Source organism: Oncorhynchus gorbuscha, linkage group LG13 (assembly GCF_021184085.1).
Source record: "Oncorhynchus gorbuscha isolate QuinsamMale2020 ecotype Even-year linkage group LG13, OgorEven_v1.0, whole genome shotgun sequence".
Classification (NCBI taxonomy): domain Eukaryota; kingdom Metazoa; phylum Chordata; class Actinopteri; order Salmoniformes; family Salmonidae; genus Oncorhynchus; species Oncorhynchus gorbuscha.
In genome coordinates, this window is record NC_060185.1 from 70106741 (window position 1) to 70123433 (window position 16693).

Sequence of the window (16693 nt, forward strand, 5' to 3'; positions counted from 1 at the left end):
CTCACACCATTATTTTTGTCCAAGCATTGGGTCAGCCAGCTAAACTCTGTTCAGTGCCCTCTTGGTTAATGTTCAGTGTTGGAATTGGCCAGTAGTGTCCTATGCACAGAGCAATGGGATACTTGACGGGTGTAGGGGCGGGCAGAGTAGCCCTCTGTACCTTGTAAACTAAAGACAAGCCAACTGCTCTCTACATTTTATTTAGTGAAGGAAAAAAACGTCCAGGTGAGAGGTAACTACTACTTCATCGTTGCATCAGTCTCACTCATGCAGTTTTGAGTTGAGACAACCAGCTTGAAGCTGTTACCTGTAGGTGGTGTCGTGAACACTGCAGTGTTATGGAGGGCAGGGGTTTTGACACAGGTTGGCAGCAGAGGCCGAAGTATTTTCCACTTTCCAACCCCGTGGACGATATGCCACCTGGCTGACTTCGACTCACCCAACCTGGGACGGTTGACCTTCAAGGCCTCCTGGACTCAGAGCAGCGTAGGAGAGATCTGGAAGTCAGTCTGGCTCGGGTCGAAAGTGCTCTGCAGAAACAGAGGCTCCGACTGCTCCAGAGAATGGGCCGAGGGAGCCGGCATGCACAACCCCAAGTAATAGACAGCTGCTGCTGCCACCTGTTCTGTAGTATAGGCTGTGTCCTTCATGACCACTGATCTATGATTGGACTGGGTAGGTTTCTAGCTCCCCATGACACTTGCCGCATTCCATTATGTTTGTGTTCCATTTTGTATCAGGGATTCTAAAGGAAGGGAATTTAGGCTAATGACACATCTAAATAAATATCTAGCTGAGTGGATTTCCTTTCTCATAGGGTAACTGCTAACTTGTGCCATAGTTTGACCCATATTTGTTAATTGCCTCCCCCACAGATACTTGTTTTGAATCTTTGGCAGATCAAACGACCAGAAACTCCATCCCAGACTGTTATCAGGGAATGTCTACATCCCACCATGTGGTGACCTTTACAGAAGGTAATGAATAACTGGTGCTTCTTGATCAGTGCAGTGGATCATTGGGCTCCTGAGTGGCGCAGCCGGCTAAGGCACTGCATCTGTGCTAGAGGCGTCATTACAGACCCTGGTTTGACTCCAGACTGTATCACAACCGGCCGTGGTTGGGAGTCACATAGGACGGCGCACGATTGGCCCAGCGTCATCCGGGTTAGGGTTTGGCCAGGGTAGGCCGTCATTGTAAATAAGACATTTCTTCTTAACTGACTTGTCTAGTTAAATAATAATAAAAACATTTTGGGGGGGCTTTCTCTTTTTGTATGTTGCCCAGGACTTTTCTGTCTCATGTCCTCAGAGTGGGCAGGTTAAAGTTGGACTTGGAGATCATTAGCACCCAACTGGACCAGGTTTTCTGTTCTGGGGGAAAGTGTCCCCAGGAATGGACCATCGGCCTATAAGGACAGCTTGACTCCTGTAAACCCTTCATAAGCATAGGAAACTATCCTCCCATTGGCAGAATGAAAGCTGCCCACTATATGTCCACTGAAATGATATCTTTCATTTTGACCTCTGTTTGTCAATCAGGAGAATTGACTCAGTACCGTTCCTCTAGTGTCAGAGAGAGGACCATAATATCAATGACCTAGCTTATTTCTCAAGCAGTGGACAAAGGTCAACATTTGAAAGTAAATCACTCTCTCATCCTTTTGTTCACTAATAACATGACAAAACTGACACGATCATGTAAACACCATGAAAATATAATCCTGGGTGTCTGACTGATGTGTTTGGGCCCTAACCCAAGAAACTGTTGGTGTTTTCAGGAGCAAGACAACCTTGAGCATCTGCTGGAGGAGTCTAGGGCCTAGCAGGGCCTGGTGGAGCAGGTAAGGGATGCCTCAGAGGCCCGTATGGAAGCCCTCCACTCCCAGCTATATTAGGAACGCTTCAGCTTCCAGGAGACACACAGAGAGAGACTGGCCACACAGGCAGAGCAACATGGCAGCAAGCAGGTGGAGAATTGGAAGACCAGACCAACTAAACTGGTACAGGGATTCACACCCAAAATGGATTCAAGTGGTTCCTTCTACACTTCGTATTTGTACAGAAGCATGTAATCTTGCCAGACGTCTCGGTAGTATCTAACCCAGGCCTCACCTGATAAGGCTAACAGAAAACTGAACGGGGTTGTGAACCAGTAGAAGTCAGGTTTTACCAATCATCACACCAGTTGTGAGTAGCCACACAACAGTTGTCTGTATAATAATGCCACAGTAAAGACATATACTATTTTGTGTAACACCACTATGTTGGCTGATGATCTGCAGATGAATAAGTCCCTGTAAATGGAGGTGGTGTCTCTCAGACAGAGGCTGGGGTCTGCAGAGGAGTGACCAACCTGATGGAGAGTGACAGGCACCTACTCAGGGTTATCCTAGCGGCACCGGAGACTGAGCGGGAGGAGCTGTTTCAACAAGGACACCCCTCAGCCATTGGGTAAGGAACCCCCAGCCTCTAATATTGGTGCACTTCGAGGGCTGAAAGAATCAAATGGATAAAATCAATATGGTTCTACTTAGCTCTTTTATAGGCTGGGGTAGAATGTCCTCCGTATTACTGCCTTACACCTATCCAAACCTTATGGTCGTCATACGTGCAAAGAGAGTATGGGTGGATTTGGGATGGAATCAGTATCTCTACCTTCAATCTTGAGGTAATGGAGAATTTTATTTTCTCATTGTTTTCACTCTTTACATCAGAGTGCTGATAGCTCCAGAACACGGAGAAACAGTCAGACTTCTAACGGAGGAACAAAAAACAGTGGTTTGTCAGTCCAATTGGAAATGGTCAGACTTACAAAGGACGAGCCAGAAGCATGGGTTTGTCAGTCCACATCTTTTTGTCTCTTAGGAGCACTTGGGAAACGAAAGTGGAAATCTCTGGAAAGGAGGAGAGGGTGAGGGAGGAGAGTGCCGTGTATGAAATGGAGGAACAAGATGAGGAGGAGAGAGCGGAAGGGAATAATGTGTGTTATTCATCTGCAGTCAAAATTCAGTGAGGACTTAAGATCCATGAGGTGACCCACTCTAGGCCTGGCCCACAGAAAGAAATAAAGGAAGAGAACCTGGTAACTGCCTCTTTGGGAGTCCTTTCCTACAGCACCATGTCACGTTGAAGCGGTCTAACATGTGGCAGACTGATGTTTCCTTTCAAACATACCTCTCCTCCAAACTCCACTTCAGCAGTTCCCAAACTTTCATTTAACATATAAAAATGTTATATAATATAACAAGCATATATTTTTTTAAACCTGGGATATTATTAAGCCATGGTATTTATTATACTTCCAGTACTTTGTTAAAATATCACTTTAGTAAAGTTCATGCAACCTGAGAACCATTTTTACGCCAAGATGCTACTTTTTGCAGTTTACTGTGCTACATGCTTCACCATCCAGTATCATGCCAACATGCTGAATAGACAAGCTATAGACATACCTATGAGTTATGTGTATTGTCGATTTCTGAGGATTCACTGGCTTAGAATACTGCTGATCAAAGATAATTCTAGACAGTCTCTGCCTCTGGTCTGTGAGGGAAAGAGGGGAATCTGGAGAGCCCATTCTCTAACAGCTGTGCTCAAACCTGGCTATGTATACATTATAACAACCTTATGTAACAGCAAGCTTGTTACAGCCACAAAGCCCATGACCAATGTCCATTTCTTCATGTAACACCCAATTACACTGGTTGACACAGAGTGCCATTGTCTTAGTCTGAGGACTCTGACCTATTCTTGTTTATTGTTGAGGCTGGTGAGTTTTGATTTCTGGCTTAAGCTAATACTAATCCCTCTCTGAGACTATTTTCTTTGGCCCTGAGCTTGTGGTCCACGGTGCACTGCCTTTTACTGCCCTGGTCCCCGAGAACACATAAACATGGATTCGTGGGATATGCAGACTGGGAAGACATGGTTGGAATAACGCAGGGCTAGACACTTTCTCACACCGATATGACACTGTCATTATGAAAGGACCAATCAGAGCTGGGTGGTGATGTCATTATGAAGGGTTAAGACAGAACTACGTTTTAGGATGTAAAGAAAGCACTCCTAGATAGCAGTATTTTTCTTTGAAAAATATGTAAAGACAGTTATTTTGTATTTATATTATTATCATAATATATGCCATTTAGCAGTTGCTTTTATCCAAAATGACTTAAGTCATGCGTGCATACATTTTAAGTCTGGGTGGTCCTGGGAATCAAACCCACTATCCTGATGTTGCATGCACCATGCTCTACCAACTGAGCTACTTCATATTTTCTCTGTTCTTTTCACTTCCAAGTACACTGCTTACTCAGGAATAGGTGTTACATAATGTTATTGCATTCATACTGACCAATCCTGGCAATTTATTCTTGGAGCATACTGGACTAATTTCCCCCTACAGTTTAGCTGATCTTGCACTAATTTGATTTGTTGCAACTGAGAGGTATGTGCCCAAAACCATGTACTTATGGCTGTCTGGCTGATGCAACGTTGCATGACTCCACACTGGCACAGACCGCACAGACAGTCCTTCTTGATTGAGGAAGCTGGAAACTCCCTACTCACTTACTAACACTCTCACTTTATTCCTCCATCTTTTTCTCTGTTATTCTCTCGCTCTCTCTCATTATGAGGAAATGGGATGATGACCCTGTCATGAGATTTTCCATTGACGTAATCACAGTCCAAGATTTCCATGTGTTCTCAGTGTAAGCTTGTCCCCGTTGCTTTTTAACAGCCCCATGTCTGCTCATTTCAAAGTCGATACAAACGTCAAACTAGGTATGTTTCATGTTAACATTGCTCCACAATCGACTCCTGATTAAGTACACTTCAGATACTGTAAGTGTAATCTGTTTTAGTGCAATAAAGTTGCATTTACCAGATGTTGACTGTAATCCAAAAATAACTCCTCTTCATACAATGTTAATGCAACCCTATCATTCCATGTACAGAACCTGCAGGAACCCTAGCGCAAATCCTCCTTTTGAAAACCCAAGAGTTACACCAGCAGGTAAGAATGAAAACAAATAGTCATGTGGAGATTGAATAGATACACCTCCCTGTTTCACATAAAATGTCTTCCATGCGTTCCATTCCATCTACTACATAATGATGTAATTTGGTTTCGCAGGCGGAGAAAGTCCTGCCGGTGAGGCACATTCTTAGATAAAAAGATGCTATGTACAACCTAAAAGGGTTCTTTGGATATCCCCATAGGAGACCCCTTTGAAGAACAATTTTGAGTTCCATGTAGAACCCTTGCCAGACATTGAACCCAAAAGAGTTCTACCTGGAACCAAAAAGGGTTCCCCTATGGGGACAGCCGAAGAACACTTTTGTAACAAAAAAATTTTCTCCTAAGTGTAGCCACAGATGGCAGACTTGGTGCCCTTGGGACCAGTATTTGTCATGAAGCTTAACTTTATACCTTCCTTCCTCATCTGTGTCTCATCTCAGGACAGAGAGAAGGGGCTGGTATTTGTCAATCGCTGGAATTCATGGCAGCACGATCCAATGGTAGCCAGTCCAGTCAGTTCTTAGTATCACCTCACACCAAGTTGCCCATATATCTATATCTAGACCTCTATACCAGGCGGTGTCAGACTGTTTTTTCTGCTACCGCACGGCAAGCGGTACTGGAACGCCAAGTCCAAGAGGCTTCTGCTTCTACCCCCAAGCCATAAGACTCCTGAACAGCTAATCAAATGGCTACCCAGACTGTTTGCATTGCCCCCCCGCTACTGTTATCTATGCATCGGCACTTTAAAAACTTTTTTCTTCTGATAATTGAATCAATGCATGAAACAAACCATGTGGACAAAGTTATGTGTAGTAATAATTGGTTATGCCTCTACAGTTGGCATGACCAATATGGGCTACTATATCAGTGTTTCCAGTTATCATGCTAGCAAAGGTAACTGAAAGTGGTGACCCCTTGTGGACTGGTTTGAACAGGAGCACTTATTTATTTTTAATCAACCGAGATTCATTATTTATTTCTCAAATGTAGTTGACGAACAAAAGACGTTAAAAAAAATAGGATTATTCACACAGCGCAAACACACTGGGGTCAAAATCCCCTTTGACTTGATAAGTTTCAACTACACTGCATTCATCACTCAGTTGTGATTCATTCATCACTTTTAGCTCAGTAGTCAGGAGAGGAGACAAGGAAAGGAGACGACCACACCAATGCCTCCTTGCCTTCAAATGATTGAGACAAACCCCATTAATTCAGACAGTTCTCGAACATCCTTCTCCGGAGCAGAGTGGTCCCCTAGCCTAGATGGATCCGTCGGCCACCCTTCTGAAGAGCGTCTGTCGCTGCTGGGCTGTCATGTTCTCACAGCTCTCCAGCAGGTTGGCCACGATGAGGGTCTGCTGGATGGTCTTGGACTTGACCCACACCCGCCCGTTCATCCCCACCACAATCTCAAAGGGGAACATCTTCTCCAAGTCCTTGGCTATCTCACTCTGGGGTGCCAGCAGCCTGGATAAAGAGAGGACAATTACTATTCAGAACCAGGGTCGTGTTGAGTGGTACAACATAACAGAATGTTTAGATAGATTTGTCAAATGTAGATCATATGCTGAATGTTAACTGTGAGGCTGTTTTGAATAACACTTGCTAAATGACCATAGACTAGTTTTATTATTGTGACATACCTGCGTACAAGTCCTAGGGACACCTTGAAGAGAAGCCCGCCTGCTCCAAACACCCCCATCCCGTTGGCTCGTCCACAGCTGTCTATACACACCAGCTCCGGCTCCATGTCTTTGTTGGCAATGATGAACTGAGAGTACACCAGGTCCCCCACCTGCAACGGCACCACAGAAACAAAATTGAGAAAGACTAGTGCCATCAAACTTTAAATCGAATTGATTTCAGGTGAATTTGACTTTCTTTACATGCTCACATGCCTGCAATTGATTGTTAGCTGAAGTTTGTAGTGGCCGTTTAAAGAACAGCCCTGGATGACCTTTTCTCTTGGCCCATAGACTACTTTTTAGGGTGAAGAACCATCTAACGTCGAGTTGTAAAATAGTGAGCCTTCCTCCTGGAAGAATAAATAAGTGTTTGTGACAATACTGACCTGCACATTAGGTCTATTCCTCTTGGTAGCCCCCTCAAAGGCGAGGTAGGAGAGTGACGCCTGCTCACTCCCCCCTACATCCACCTTGAAGATGTCACCTGACTTGGTAGTTATGATGCCAATCACACTCTCCCCCTTTCCTGGAACATACTGGGCGAAAGGAAATAAACAGCGAGTCCATAACTTACTTGAAAAAGACACTGCCTGTGTTGTGCCGAAAATCTCCCCCCTGACAGAATTCTGCCCCCCACCCTCGCGTGAACGCGCACAAACAATTCTTCATTGCTGCTCGTTGGGATTTCTGCTCTTCACTCCGTTGTCGGTTTAGGCTACATTTCACTGAAAACTGAACTGCAGGCCCCCGCGATCAAAACACCATCAAATTAAAAGCAGCCTAACTGATCATTGACAGCTGCCTTGAAGGACACAAACAAAAAATACTTTCTGCTACTAAGATCCGTGAAATGTAGGCTAAACTGACGACGGAGTGAAGAGCATAAATCTCAACTAGCAGCAATGAAGAATTGAGTGTGAGCGATTTCATGCGAAGGAAGGGGGATTCTGTCAGGTGGAAAATTTGTCACAAAACCGGTAACAACCCATGGGAAGTCTGGTACTAGAGTGCAAAATGTTCATGCATGCCATCAATTTCACCAACCTTTTAACCTCATTCCTGCCAAGACCATATTTGAATTGGGGTTGTGAATTGTCTGTTTACTGTGACAAAGATGGTAACGTTAGCTAACTAAATATAGTAGCCAAACTCTGCAGAGATACCATAGGCACGCGCCTTTCTTTGTAAAACACGTGGTTACCAACGCATCGTGCGGTTTCTTCTTCAAACGCATATAATGAATCTGATCCTGCATGATATCGCTAGGTATCTAGATAGGTAGCTATTTATCAGTTATTCCAGATACATACCCTCCTTTGCTGAGAGTCTATCCAGTACAGATTCGGTTGTTTATGTCGAAGGATTCCGCTTTTGCAAACGAGAACTTCATCTCCGTTTCGCCGAAGCCCTGGTCCACAAACAACTTTCTCGGGTTTGCTGTCGGTGATACTTTCAGGCATTTGAAAAGAAAATACATCTCCTGGTAATAAAACATCACCAACTTTATCTTTGAAACAACTCAGCATGACTGCAAATGTGCACTTCTGATAGGGGAAACAATAAATGTGACACAGGAAATCTCGGAAGAAAAAGCAAAAACGGAAGTATATTTGTTGTAGCTCACCCATGTGGTTACTACAAGTTACTACTACTAAGAATGTGACTTTAATGTATTGTAGGTGTAATATCTTGTGTATTGTATTCCAATCAACATACTACGTGAATAATGACATATAAATAGCTCAGTTGGTAGAGCATGGCGCTTGTAACGCCAGGGTAGTGGGTTCGATCCCGGGACCACCCATACGTAGAATGTATGCACACATGACTGTAAGTCGCTTTGGATAAAAGCGTCTGCTAAATGGCATATATTATTATTATTTATTATATTACAAACAAATAAACAAACCATGTGGACACAATAATGAGCATCTGGACCTTTAATGATAAAAGATTCCACAGGAGCTGGGACTGAAATCGTTTTATTCTTTACAAAGATAGTGTTAAGATTGAATACAAATCAATATGATTATAAATGATTGTGTGTGTACTGTGCATGAGTGTTCCATAAAAAACTACTTCTACAATCACAGAAAGAATCAAAGATAAATGTGATGATAATATCACATTCACAGCGGAATCATCTGTACTTGAGTAGGCTACTCTTCAGCAACTTCCGTCTTTCACTATCAAGATGTCTGCATTGGTTTCCCTTAAGAGAGACACAGAAAGAAACAGCCAGTAAGATTTTTTTAAAGCAAGCAAAACGTTTCTTATAAAGCTTTCCAGTGGACTAATTCTGTGTTTTCTATAGATCTTTTTTCATAGGTGGAGTAGAAAATCACTTGCCTAGTCACCAGATCTCTTTGTTCAGATCCTGCAACCAGGCAAATGTAGCACCACCCTGTGCTTTCTGGCTATAACTAAATGTACAACTGTGCGTGGATGACGCTGGGGGTGCTACAGAGATGAGCAGCGCACCCAAACAATTAGAGAGGAAACAATTCAGGATAATTAAACTGATATATGGTAGACTCACAGCCGGTGAACACACAGAGAACACTCGTTGGGATAAGTGTTTCCATCATTACCGCACACTGGGGAGTAGTTGAGCGGGCATGCCTGGGATTTGCTCATATCCCCACAAGATGGCTAGTAAAAGAATAAAATAACATTTCAAGATGATATCATTTGCCACCTGGAAGACTAAACCAATCCTGGTTGTCTATAGTCATGCATGGACATTCTCATGAATTCATTTGTAGTTGCCACATTAGTAAAGGGAACTGTAATGATAATATTGTAATGGAAGGCTCACCCTCCTGTAGAGTCTGGACTGGTCTGCTGCGTCTACTAATGCGACATATAACCACAAGTAGAATTTAACCTATTATTCTTTACTACCTATCATTTATTATCATAACTGCTAATGAACAGTACAATCGACAGTACAATCTTTGTCATGTTTTGACAAACTACTGTTCCGAAATGGAAATGAAACATGAATTATGTACAGAATAGGCAGGCATTTTGTTCATATAAATGATTAATGTATTTACCCGCAGAAAAGAAGACAGCCAGGCAGACTAGCAAAAGAGTTTTCCCAATCATGTTCATGTGGTCTGACCAAAAGAGATCCAATTCAACTGATAACAATAGTTGGTATAGGTCCAATTACTGAATGCAGCTCCAAAAGTACACTATAATCTCTATGTCTTCTTTGCTACTGTATTATCTGCGATGTGCCTTGCTCAAGGTCTGCTGTTGGTTTAGTCCCTGTGGATGGAGTGGCGTTGTCATATAGTGGAGGTCGCGTCTGTTTGTCTGTGAAATAATGTGACCCTGTGTTGGGTAAAGCTGATGTTTTGACGGCATTGCACCTGACCAGCCCGCCAGCAGCAGTTACGGCAGAGCCCCCCTATTGTCCAGGCCTTTATTAAGGGATGAACATTCCTACTGCCTAAATATTGCTGAGCGCCCAATAAAAACGGGGGTGTGACACTGGTGTTGTTGATGATGAAATGCATACATGTTGACCAAGAGAAACTATCAAACCTTACTATGTAATATGTTTTTTTAAAGCACTGAATTAAAGACCGTACATTATGTTCACTGAATTTGTACCAATTTTGTAATATTTTGGTCCCCACAACAACATAACCTGGTCTTGTTTTCACCTGTATGTATACTTATATTGGCCGTGTTCGGGAGCATCAAATCCATGATGCATTATGAGTAAATGGTGACTGACTGACTGATCTACAAATAACAATGAGTAGTTATTAAAGATGCATGGTGATTTGTAGCTCAGTCAGTCCGGAGTCGGCTGCAACGTCGACAAACCCATTGTCTTTGTGCTAAATGCTAACGAGGCTCTCATTCACGTGCCTTCTACTATGTACAGTCAATCAAATATGATTTATATAATAATTTTGCCACAGAAGGCTCAATACAATACGGTCAGGTAGCGTTGGGCCAGTAACCGAAAGGTTGCGGGTTCGAATCCCCGAGCTGACTGCCACTGAGCACGGAAGTTAACCCACTGTTCCCCGTACGCAGAAGACGTGGATTTCGATTAGGGCATCCCCCGCACCTCTCCGATTCAGAGGGGTTGGGTTAAATGCGGAAGACACATTTCAGTTGTACAATTGACTAGGTATTCCTCTTTCCCTAAAATTAGTGACAGGGAGGACGAAAATTTGAGATGAATCAGACTCTAGAGGGGGTGGTATTAATCTGGTTGGATGAAATATTCGGAATAGTAAATTATACTTTTCTTTTCAAATTGTACTTTATTATTATTAATAATATTTTAACTCACCCAAGTGTGGATATACATGTAATATTTTATTATTCCTATGCGTTACCAAATTACATTTTATCTTCTCCCTTGGACCATCATTGAGATCTGAAAGGTAGCTCAAATGAGTATTTTTTTCATGGATCTCTAAATTTGAGCTTCTCTCGGTTTCCGTAGTCTACAACTGCACAACGCCAAAGAGTATCTATTATATTGACAAGATAGCCGAGTGACCGCTCTAACAATGGAAATACATGTCCACAATTGAGCGTAGGCAAGTGAGATCAGATGGGACCATTCTAGCCAATGAGAGGACAGATACGCGTGTGAACAACAGGCTTATGTTAAATTCTTCTACAAGAATTTAACGACTGCACAGGGCTATGTTTTGGATGACTGGCTGCGAATGTTTATTGAATTGTTTTATTTCTGCCTTTTCTATTCCAGACATCTGAAATTAACTAAAGCATCCCATGTATGTAACTTTAGTCTTTCACTTTTCAATAACTGAGTTGTTTTTCTCAAAGTCGCCGGAAGGCCACGTGCATCCACTTATACATTAACATATGTGTAACAGACTAAACTTATATTCGATCAAATTAGCCTCATATTCGACACTCTCTCATAGACTTCCATACAAAAAAGGACAGAGTAAATCCTTTTGGGGCGGAGTAAATCCTCTCGCTTCGCCTCTTCGGACAACTGAAAAACAGTTTACTGAACCAGAGATTTGTAAATAATGACGGTATGCTAATGTCTCCGCCCAACAAAGACAAGCGATGGAGTTTCGGTCCAAAAGAAACTCATATAAATTCATTATTTTGTACAGATTTGGACGAGAGTGAAACGTCTCGCTCTGCCATCCTCTCTGACTGAACTCAAGGTGCTCTTGGTTACTTTTTGCGACACTAGTGTTATTATAAAAACTTTCAAGCGAAATGTTTACAGTAAGAAATTCATTTCGCAGATCGTCAAGGCTTATAACAAATATTTGTTTGAAAAATGGTGACGTGGTAAGTTTGGACTATTATAATTTGGTCTATTTTGACAGTGGGATGAGGGCAAATTCCAATGCAAATCGATTGTTAACATTATTTTAAAAGTTCAGGTTTGTAGCTTAACAGTCATCAGGTTTGACAAAAGTCAATGTGAGTTTCAGTTTATCTATGCAAACGCTTTTCTTTTTTTTGCAATATCCGCGTGGTATTGCGAAATCTTGGAAACTAGGAGAGATTTTCCCTCGGTGTATGTAGCCCAACCGGTCGGCAGATGGCACTATTATTAATTTCACGTCGTTTGACAAATGATTGCCTTAACTTCATTAAGTCATTCTATGAGAATGTCATGCATGTTACATGTTTTATTTACAATGGACCTATAGGATACAGTGTGTGACTTGTTTTTATAATTTACCATATCTAACTTTGCATAATAATGTAACATTGTCTTAGATTTTCGAAGCAAGAGTACGAGTAACGTTATGCAATATAATTCATGCACACATTTTAGACTGGGAGAAGTCAAACTCCAATGTACGACAGACCTTTGGACCAAACTGAATGAAAGGTTGGGTAGCAAGCTGATTCCAAACCGCCAAGGCCCGGTTTTCCAAAAGCATCTCAAAGCTATGTTCAATCTCCGAGCTGTTTCCCAAAACCATCGTTAACGTTGCCCTTAAACGCTCGTAGTCTAATTTTTGCACCCGACCACTCGTAGAAAAGCCAAGTGCTTCGTATATGCTTTTATATTTTTATTTATATTTTTTTGCCCTACCGCGTCACTTTAGGCCTATAGGCTACACATAATATCTCCGCTAAATATAGGGTTTATCAGTCTGTGACCGCAGATAACTTCAGAACAAAGTTCACTACAAATAAAATTACCAAAGTCTTTGCAATTGATACAAACAAGCGAAGTATAAAAATATGCTTCAAATTAAAACTGAGATGACTGTATTAAAATATACACAGTAGGCCTATTTAAATCATATTGAAACGCATTCCATGTTCAATCAATTTAGTTATATTTTGCTACAGTCTGTCATTTGTCTCTATATTTTATAATGTGTAGCTTAACTGTGCGCAATGACGTGTCAGATCCGTGATTTAGGGCAGTTTTATTGGGTAAGCAATAAGACTCATCAATATTTGTAGCCGTAAATGGTAATATTTTTCGAGAATCTGATCAGTCGTCAGTATTGTGAAATAATTCAAATGTAAAAGTTATATTTGCATTCAGAAAGCTGACCCGTGAACAGCACTCCCTTTCTTTCGATCATACCAGTATCGACACATGCTCCAACGGTGTATTTGCGTGGTGTTTTGGGAAACGTGTATCTCCGGCGGTTGAAGGAACGATGCATCACTAAAACATCGGTTAGCCTAAATTCCATCGCTATCGGGAAACAGGACCAGCATAGTTTTGCTCATAGGAGTAGGCAATTAGTTTAATATTAGTTTAACGTGATAAATAGCGGAAAGACGACACGAAAGGTTTGACTAAAACTCACATTTAAGTCATGACACTGAATAAAGTATCCAGCTGGGTCCCTCAAGCAAAAAAACCATGACGTTAAGAGAGAAATTAGAATACATATAGTATCTTATTAGAATTTCATGCTGTCAGTAATGGACAATTAATTCCATGGTAATGGAATTATCCTGAGACTCCCAATTTCTTTAAAACAATTAAATAAACAAACATTAATTTCAAGGTTTAACAAGCCATACTATGCACAACGACTACTTTGAACAGTTTACACAGTACATTTAAAAAATTAAAAAATGCAGATTCAAAGTTTGTTAACAGAATTTCTGTAAAATCTCCTTCAGTTTTATTCTGTTGCCAAACGTTGGATATGCACATTTCTTCCTGTAAATGTGTTTTTGGAAAATGTTGAGTGGAAATGATTAAAAGTAGTTCCTGTGCAAACAATTCTATGGTTTATTAAACTTTGAAATCAATCGTTTTTGTTCGTGTACTTTAATCTGTCTCAGCAAAATTCGCTTACCATAGAATTAATGTAAAACCCACATTGACCACAGGGTGTCAGCAGTGACTGTACTTCTCTCCTGTCAGGCTCTAGACTGTATTTCCACTGGCCCCCAGCAGCAACAAGGGACCTTCTATGAATTCCGTACCTATAGAATCCTTCCAGAGAAGAACGCTGCCTTCCTCAAGCTGACCAATGAGAAGATCCACCTGCGTACTGCTCACTCCGAGCTCCTGGGCTACTGGAGTGTAGAGTACGGAGGCTTGAACCAGGTCTTCCACATCTGGAAGTATGGTGAGGAGGAGGCTGAGAGCAAGCTAGGGCTTTGAGGACCAGTCCATGTGTAACTCAGTCAACTCAGGAAATACTGTACATTGAAATTGTATAAAGGAATGGATATTCACCTACAATAAGCAAGCACTCATGTTGGCTTTTCGGAATCCTAAATTGACTGTAAGGGAACCTGCATGAACTCAAGCCCAGAGAACAATGTAAAATTGTATCGTCAGTATATCTCACTGTCTCTCCTGTTGTTGTGTTGCTATCTAGACAGCTATGCTCAGCGGGCAGGTGTGCGCGCATCCTTGGCTCAGGACACCAAATGGATTGAGGAGTACATCTCCAAGGCCATGCCCATGCTCATGTCTCAGGACAACGAGGTCACGTATTTGGTACCCTGGAGCAAGGTGGACAGGCCACCCAAGGAAGGTGGTGAGTAGCTGAGTTAAATAATTACCCTCTTGTCTGACACTGTTTGAGTTTAGTTGTCCCAAGAAAAACAGAACTTCTCCCTCCTTTGTTGGTGTGTATTTGTGCATGTGTATTGACCTTTTGTGTTTATTTCCTTGGACAACACTAATCCTTTTAGAGTAGTTATATTTTTGTAAGTACAGGACAGCACCTTGTGTTTTTAGCAGGAAATGAAATCAGCCATGTTTACCCAAAAGAGGTGGTGGCAGGTAGCCTCGCTTCTTAGCATGTTGGGCAAGTAATGGAAAGGTTGCTGGTTTGAATTCCCCGAGGTGACTAATCTGTCAATGTGCCATTGATCAAGGCAATTAAACCTAAACCTGTATGTCTCTCTGGATAAGAGCTGCTTACTGATTGAAATGTAAATGAGTGATTTCCCCACAGGGAGGAGTTTAGCCTCATTTAAAAGGAGTTTTTGAAACGTACAGCACATGACATTCATATTGATTTGGTAAACAAAACCACTGTGTTCCAATGAAGAAAAAGTTCATTTCAACACAGATCTGTAGTGCTATGTTGCATCACCCTCGACAGTTGAATGCACTCAGTTAACTGCTCTAGAATTAGTGTTCTGCCAAACCACTGAGCTTGATTTAAAGCATTTGCAGAGGCTAGGGGTTGGTTTAAAAAATGATGATAGTTGGATATGTTGCATATTATTAAGGGTGTTGTGTGTGTTTCAGGGGTATATGAGTTGGCATCGTTCCAGATGAGGCCAGGAGGCCCAGCAGTGTGGGGGGAGGCCTTCCAGGCTGCAGTCAGTACCCACGCTGCCGGGGGGCATGCCCACCTGGTAGGGGTCTTTCACAGTGAGTTTGGACGGCTCAACAAAGGTACAGTAACAATCGGGTCAATGATTATCAGGATGGAATGATCTAACACATGTGTAACAACACTGATATTATAATATGAATGCAAGAGTGTGAGGCAGAATGGGATTTCTCCTTGTTTGCCAGTGAATGCCCTGTGGTGGTATGAGAGTCCGGACCAACGGGCAGCAGTACGCCACAAAGCCCATGGTGATGCCAGGGTGGTGGCAGCCGGTAAGCCCTTCAATTTATTCCCCTTTTAATCCAAGAAGAAAAGGGAATTTTGACAGCTCTATTCACATTTTAGTTTCTATCTGCACTCTTCCAAATCTCTCTCATGATCTCTCTCCCCAAAGTGAGGGAGAGTGTGACCTATCTGGAGTCGCAGACGAGCAAACTCATGTTCCCCTGCCCCTACTCTCCCCTCAAGTGATCTCACACTGAAACCCAGGATTAAAGGGACTAAACCTCAACTGGATCTAATATGTGTCTTACACTGTTTATAGACCTAAGTAGAGGTTATAAAATGCTACTGAGATTTCTTAAATCCATCAACCAATGGTGATCATGTCATCTAAATGTGATGACAGTTGCACTCAAACAATGTATTAATTGTAATTATGAATGGTATACTGATATATGTCACTCAGAACCAAGTATAATTAGGACTTTGGCTATAACAATGTTTATTTCATTCTACTGACGACTGTTCAGTCTTAACAATAGATGGCTCTTGTGAAATGCATTTATGTTGTAAATAACTGCTTGTTATGAAATGCCTCTGTCCTGAATCAAACAGTTGTTAATAATGGATTAGATTTATATTATAATATTACATTTAGACGCGTGCATATGGGTGGTCCTGGGAATCGAACCCACTACTCATACTATATTAATAGGTATAGATAGTTGTGCCTTATTCATCGTGTACATACCACATGAATAGTTGTCTGGACTAGAATGTGCTTTTCTGTAATCTGTGTCAATAAGAAGGTTATGTGATAATGTATGACCAATAAAGACATATTTTAAAATGAAACATTCTGCTAAAATGTGGTTTTGGACAGGATTAAGTTTACGGCCATGTTGACACAAGATTAAGAGAATGGAAAACACTTGCCAGGAC

At 41.8% G+C, this 16693-nt stretch overlaps 3 protein-coding genes and 1 long non-coding RNA gene across 5 annotated transcripts; 2 read left to right on the top strand and 2 right to left on the bottom strand.

Annotated features, from left to right (window-relative positions):
• The first annotated feature begins 290 nt into the window (after nt 1-290).
• On the top strand, nt 291-3204 carry LOC123993447. The gene is made up of 3 exons (XR_006831451.1): nt 291-675; nt 876-977; nt 1781-3204. It is a non-coding gene; the product is annotated as an uncharacterized LOC123993447 (long non-coding RNA).
• Nucleotides 3205-5948: 2744 nt separating this feature from the next.
• LOC123993445 (exosome complex component RRP40-like) lies at nt 5949-8303 on the bottom strand. Its single transcript, XM_046295607.1, has 4 exons — nt 8027-8303; nt 7103-7252; nt 6675-6826; nt 5949-6498 (listed from the first exon to the last, which is right to left on the bottom strand). Exons 1-4 carry the CDS (start codon nt 8240-8242, stop codon nt 6291-6293), a joined length of 726 nt encoding a protein of 241 aa, XP_046151563.1. The 5' UTR covers nt 8243-8303; the 3' UTR covers nt 5949-6290.
• Nucleotides 8304-8641: 338 nt separating this feature from the next.
• On the bottom strand, nt 8642-10982 carry LOC123993446 (probable pancreatic secretory proteinase inhibitor). Of its 2 annotated transcripts, none has more exons than XM_046295609.1 (4): nt 9776-10982; nt 9535-9569; nt 9256-9368; nt 8642-8928 (listed from the first exon to the last, which is right to left on the bottom strand). In XM_046295609.1, exons 1-4 carry the CDS (start codon nt 9831-9833, stop codon nt 8883-8885), a joined length of 252 nt encoding a protein of 83 aa, XP_046151565.1. In that variant the 5' UTR covers nt 9834-10982; the 3' UTR covers nt 8642-8882. The 2 variants fall into 2 exon arrangements, with proteins under 2 accessions (XP_046151565.1, XP_046151564.1); XM_046295608.1 differs by having other exon boundaries at nt 9535-9566; nt 9776-10973.
• Nucleotides 10983-11723: 741 nt separating this feature from the next.
• Nucleotides 11724-16606, top strand: nipsnap3a (nipsnap homolog 3A (C. elegans)). The gene is made up of 6 exons (XM_046295611.1): nt 11724-12029; nt 14095-14302; nt 14558-14719; nt 15442-15591; nt 15715-15801; nt 15924-16606. Exons 1-6 carry the CDS (start codon nt 11955-11957, stop codon nt 15998-16000), a joined length of 759 nt encoding a protein of 252 aa, XP_046151567.1. The 5' UTR covers nt 11724-11954; the 3' UTR covers nt 16001-16606.
• Nucleotides 16607-16693: the final 87 nt, after the last annotated feature.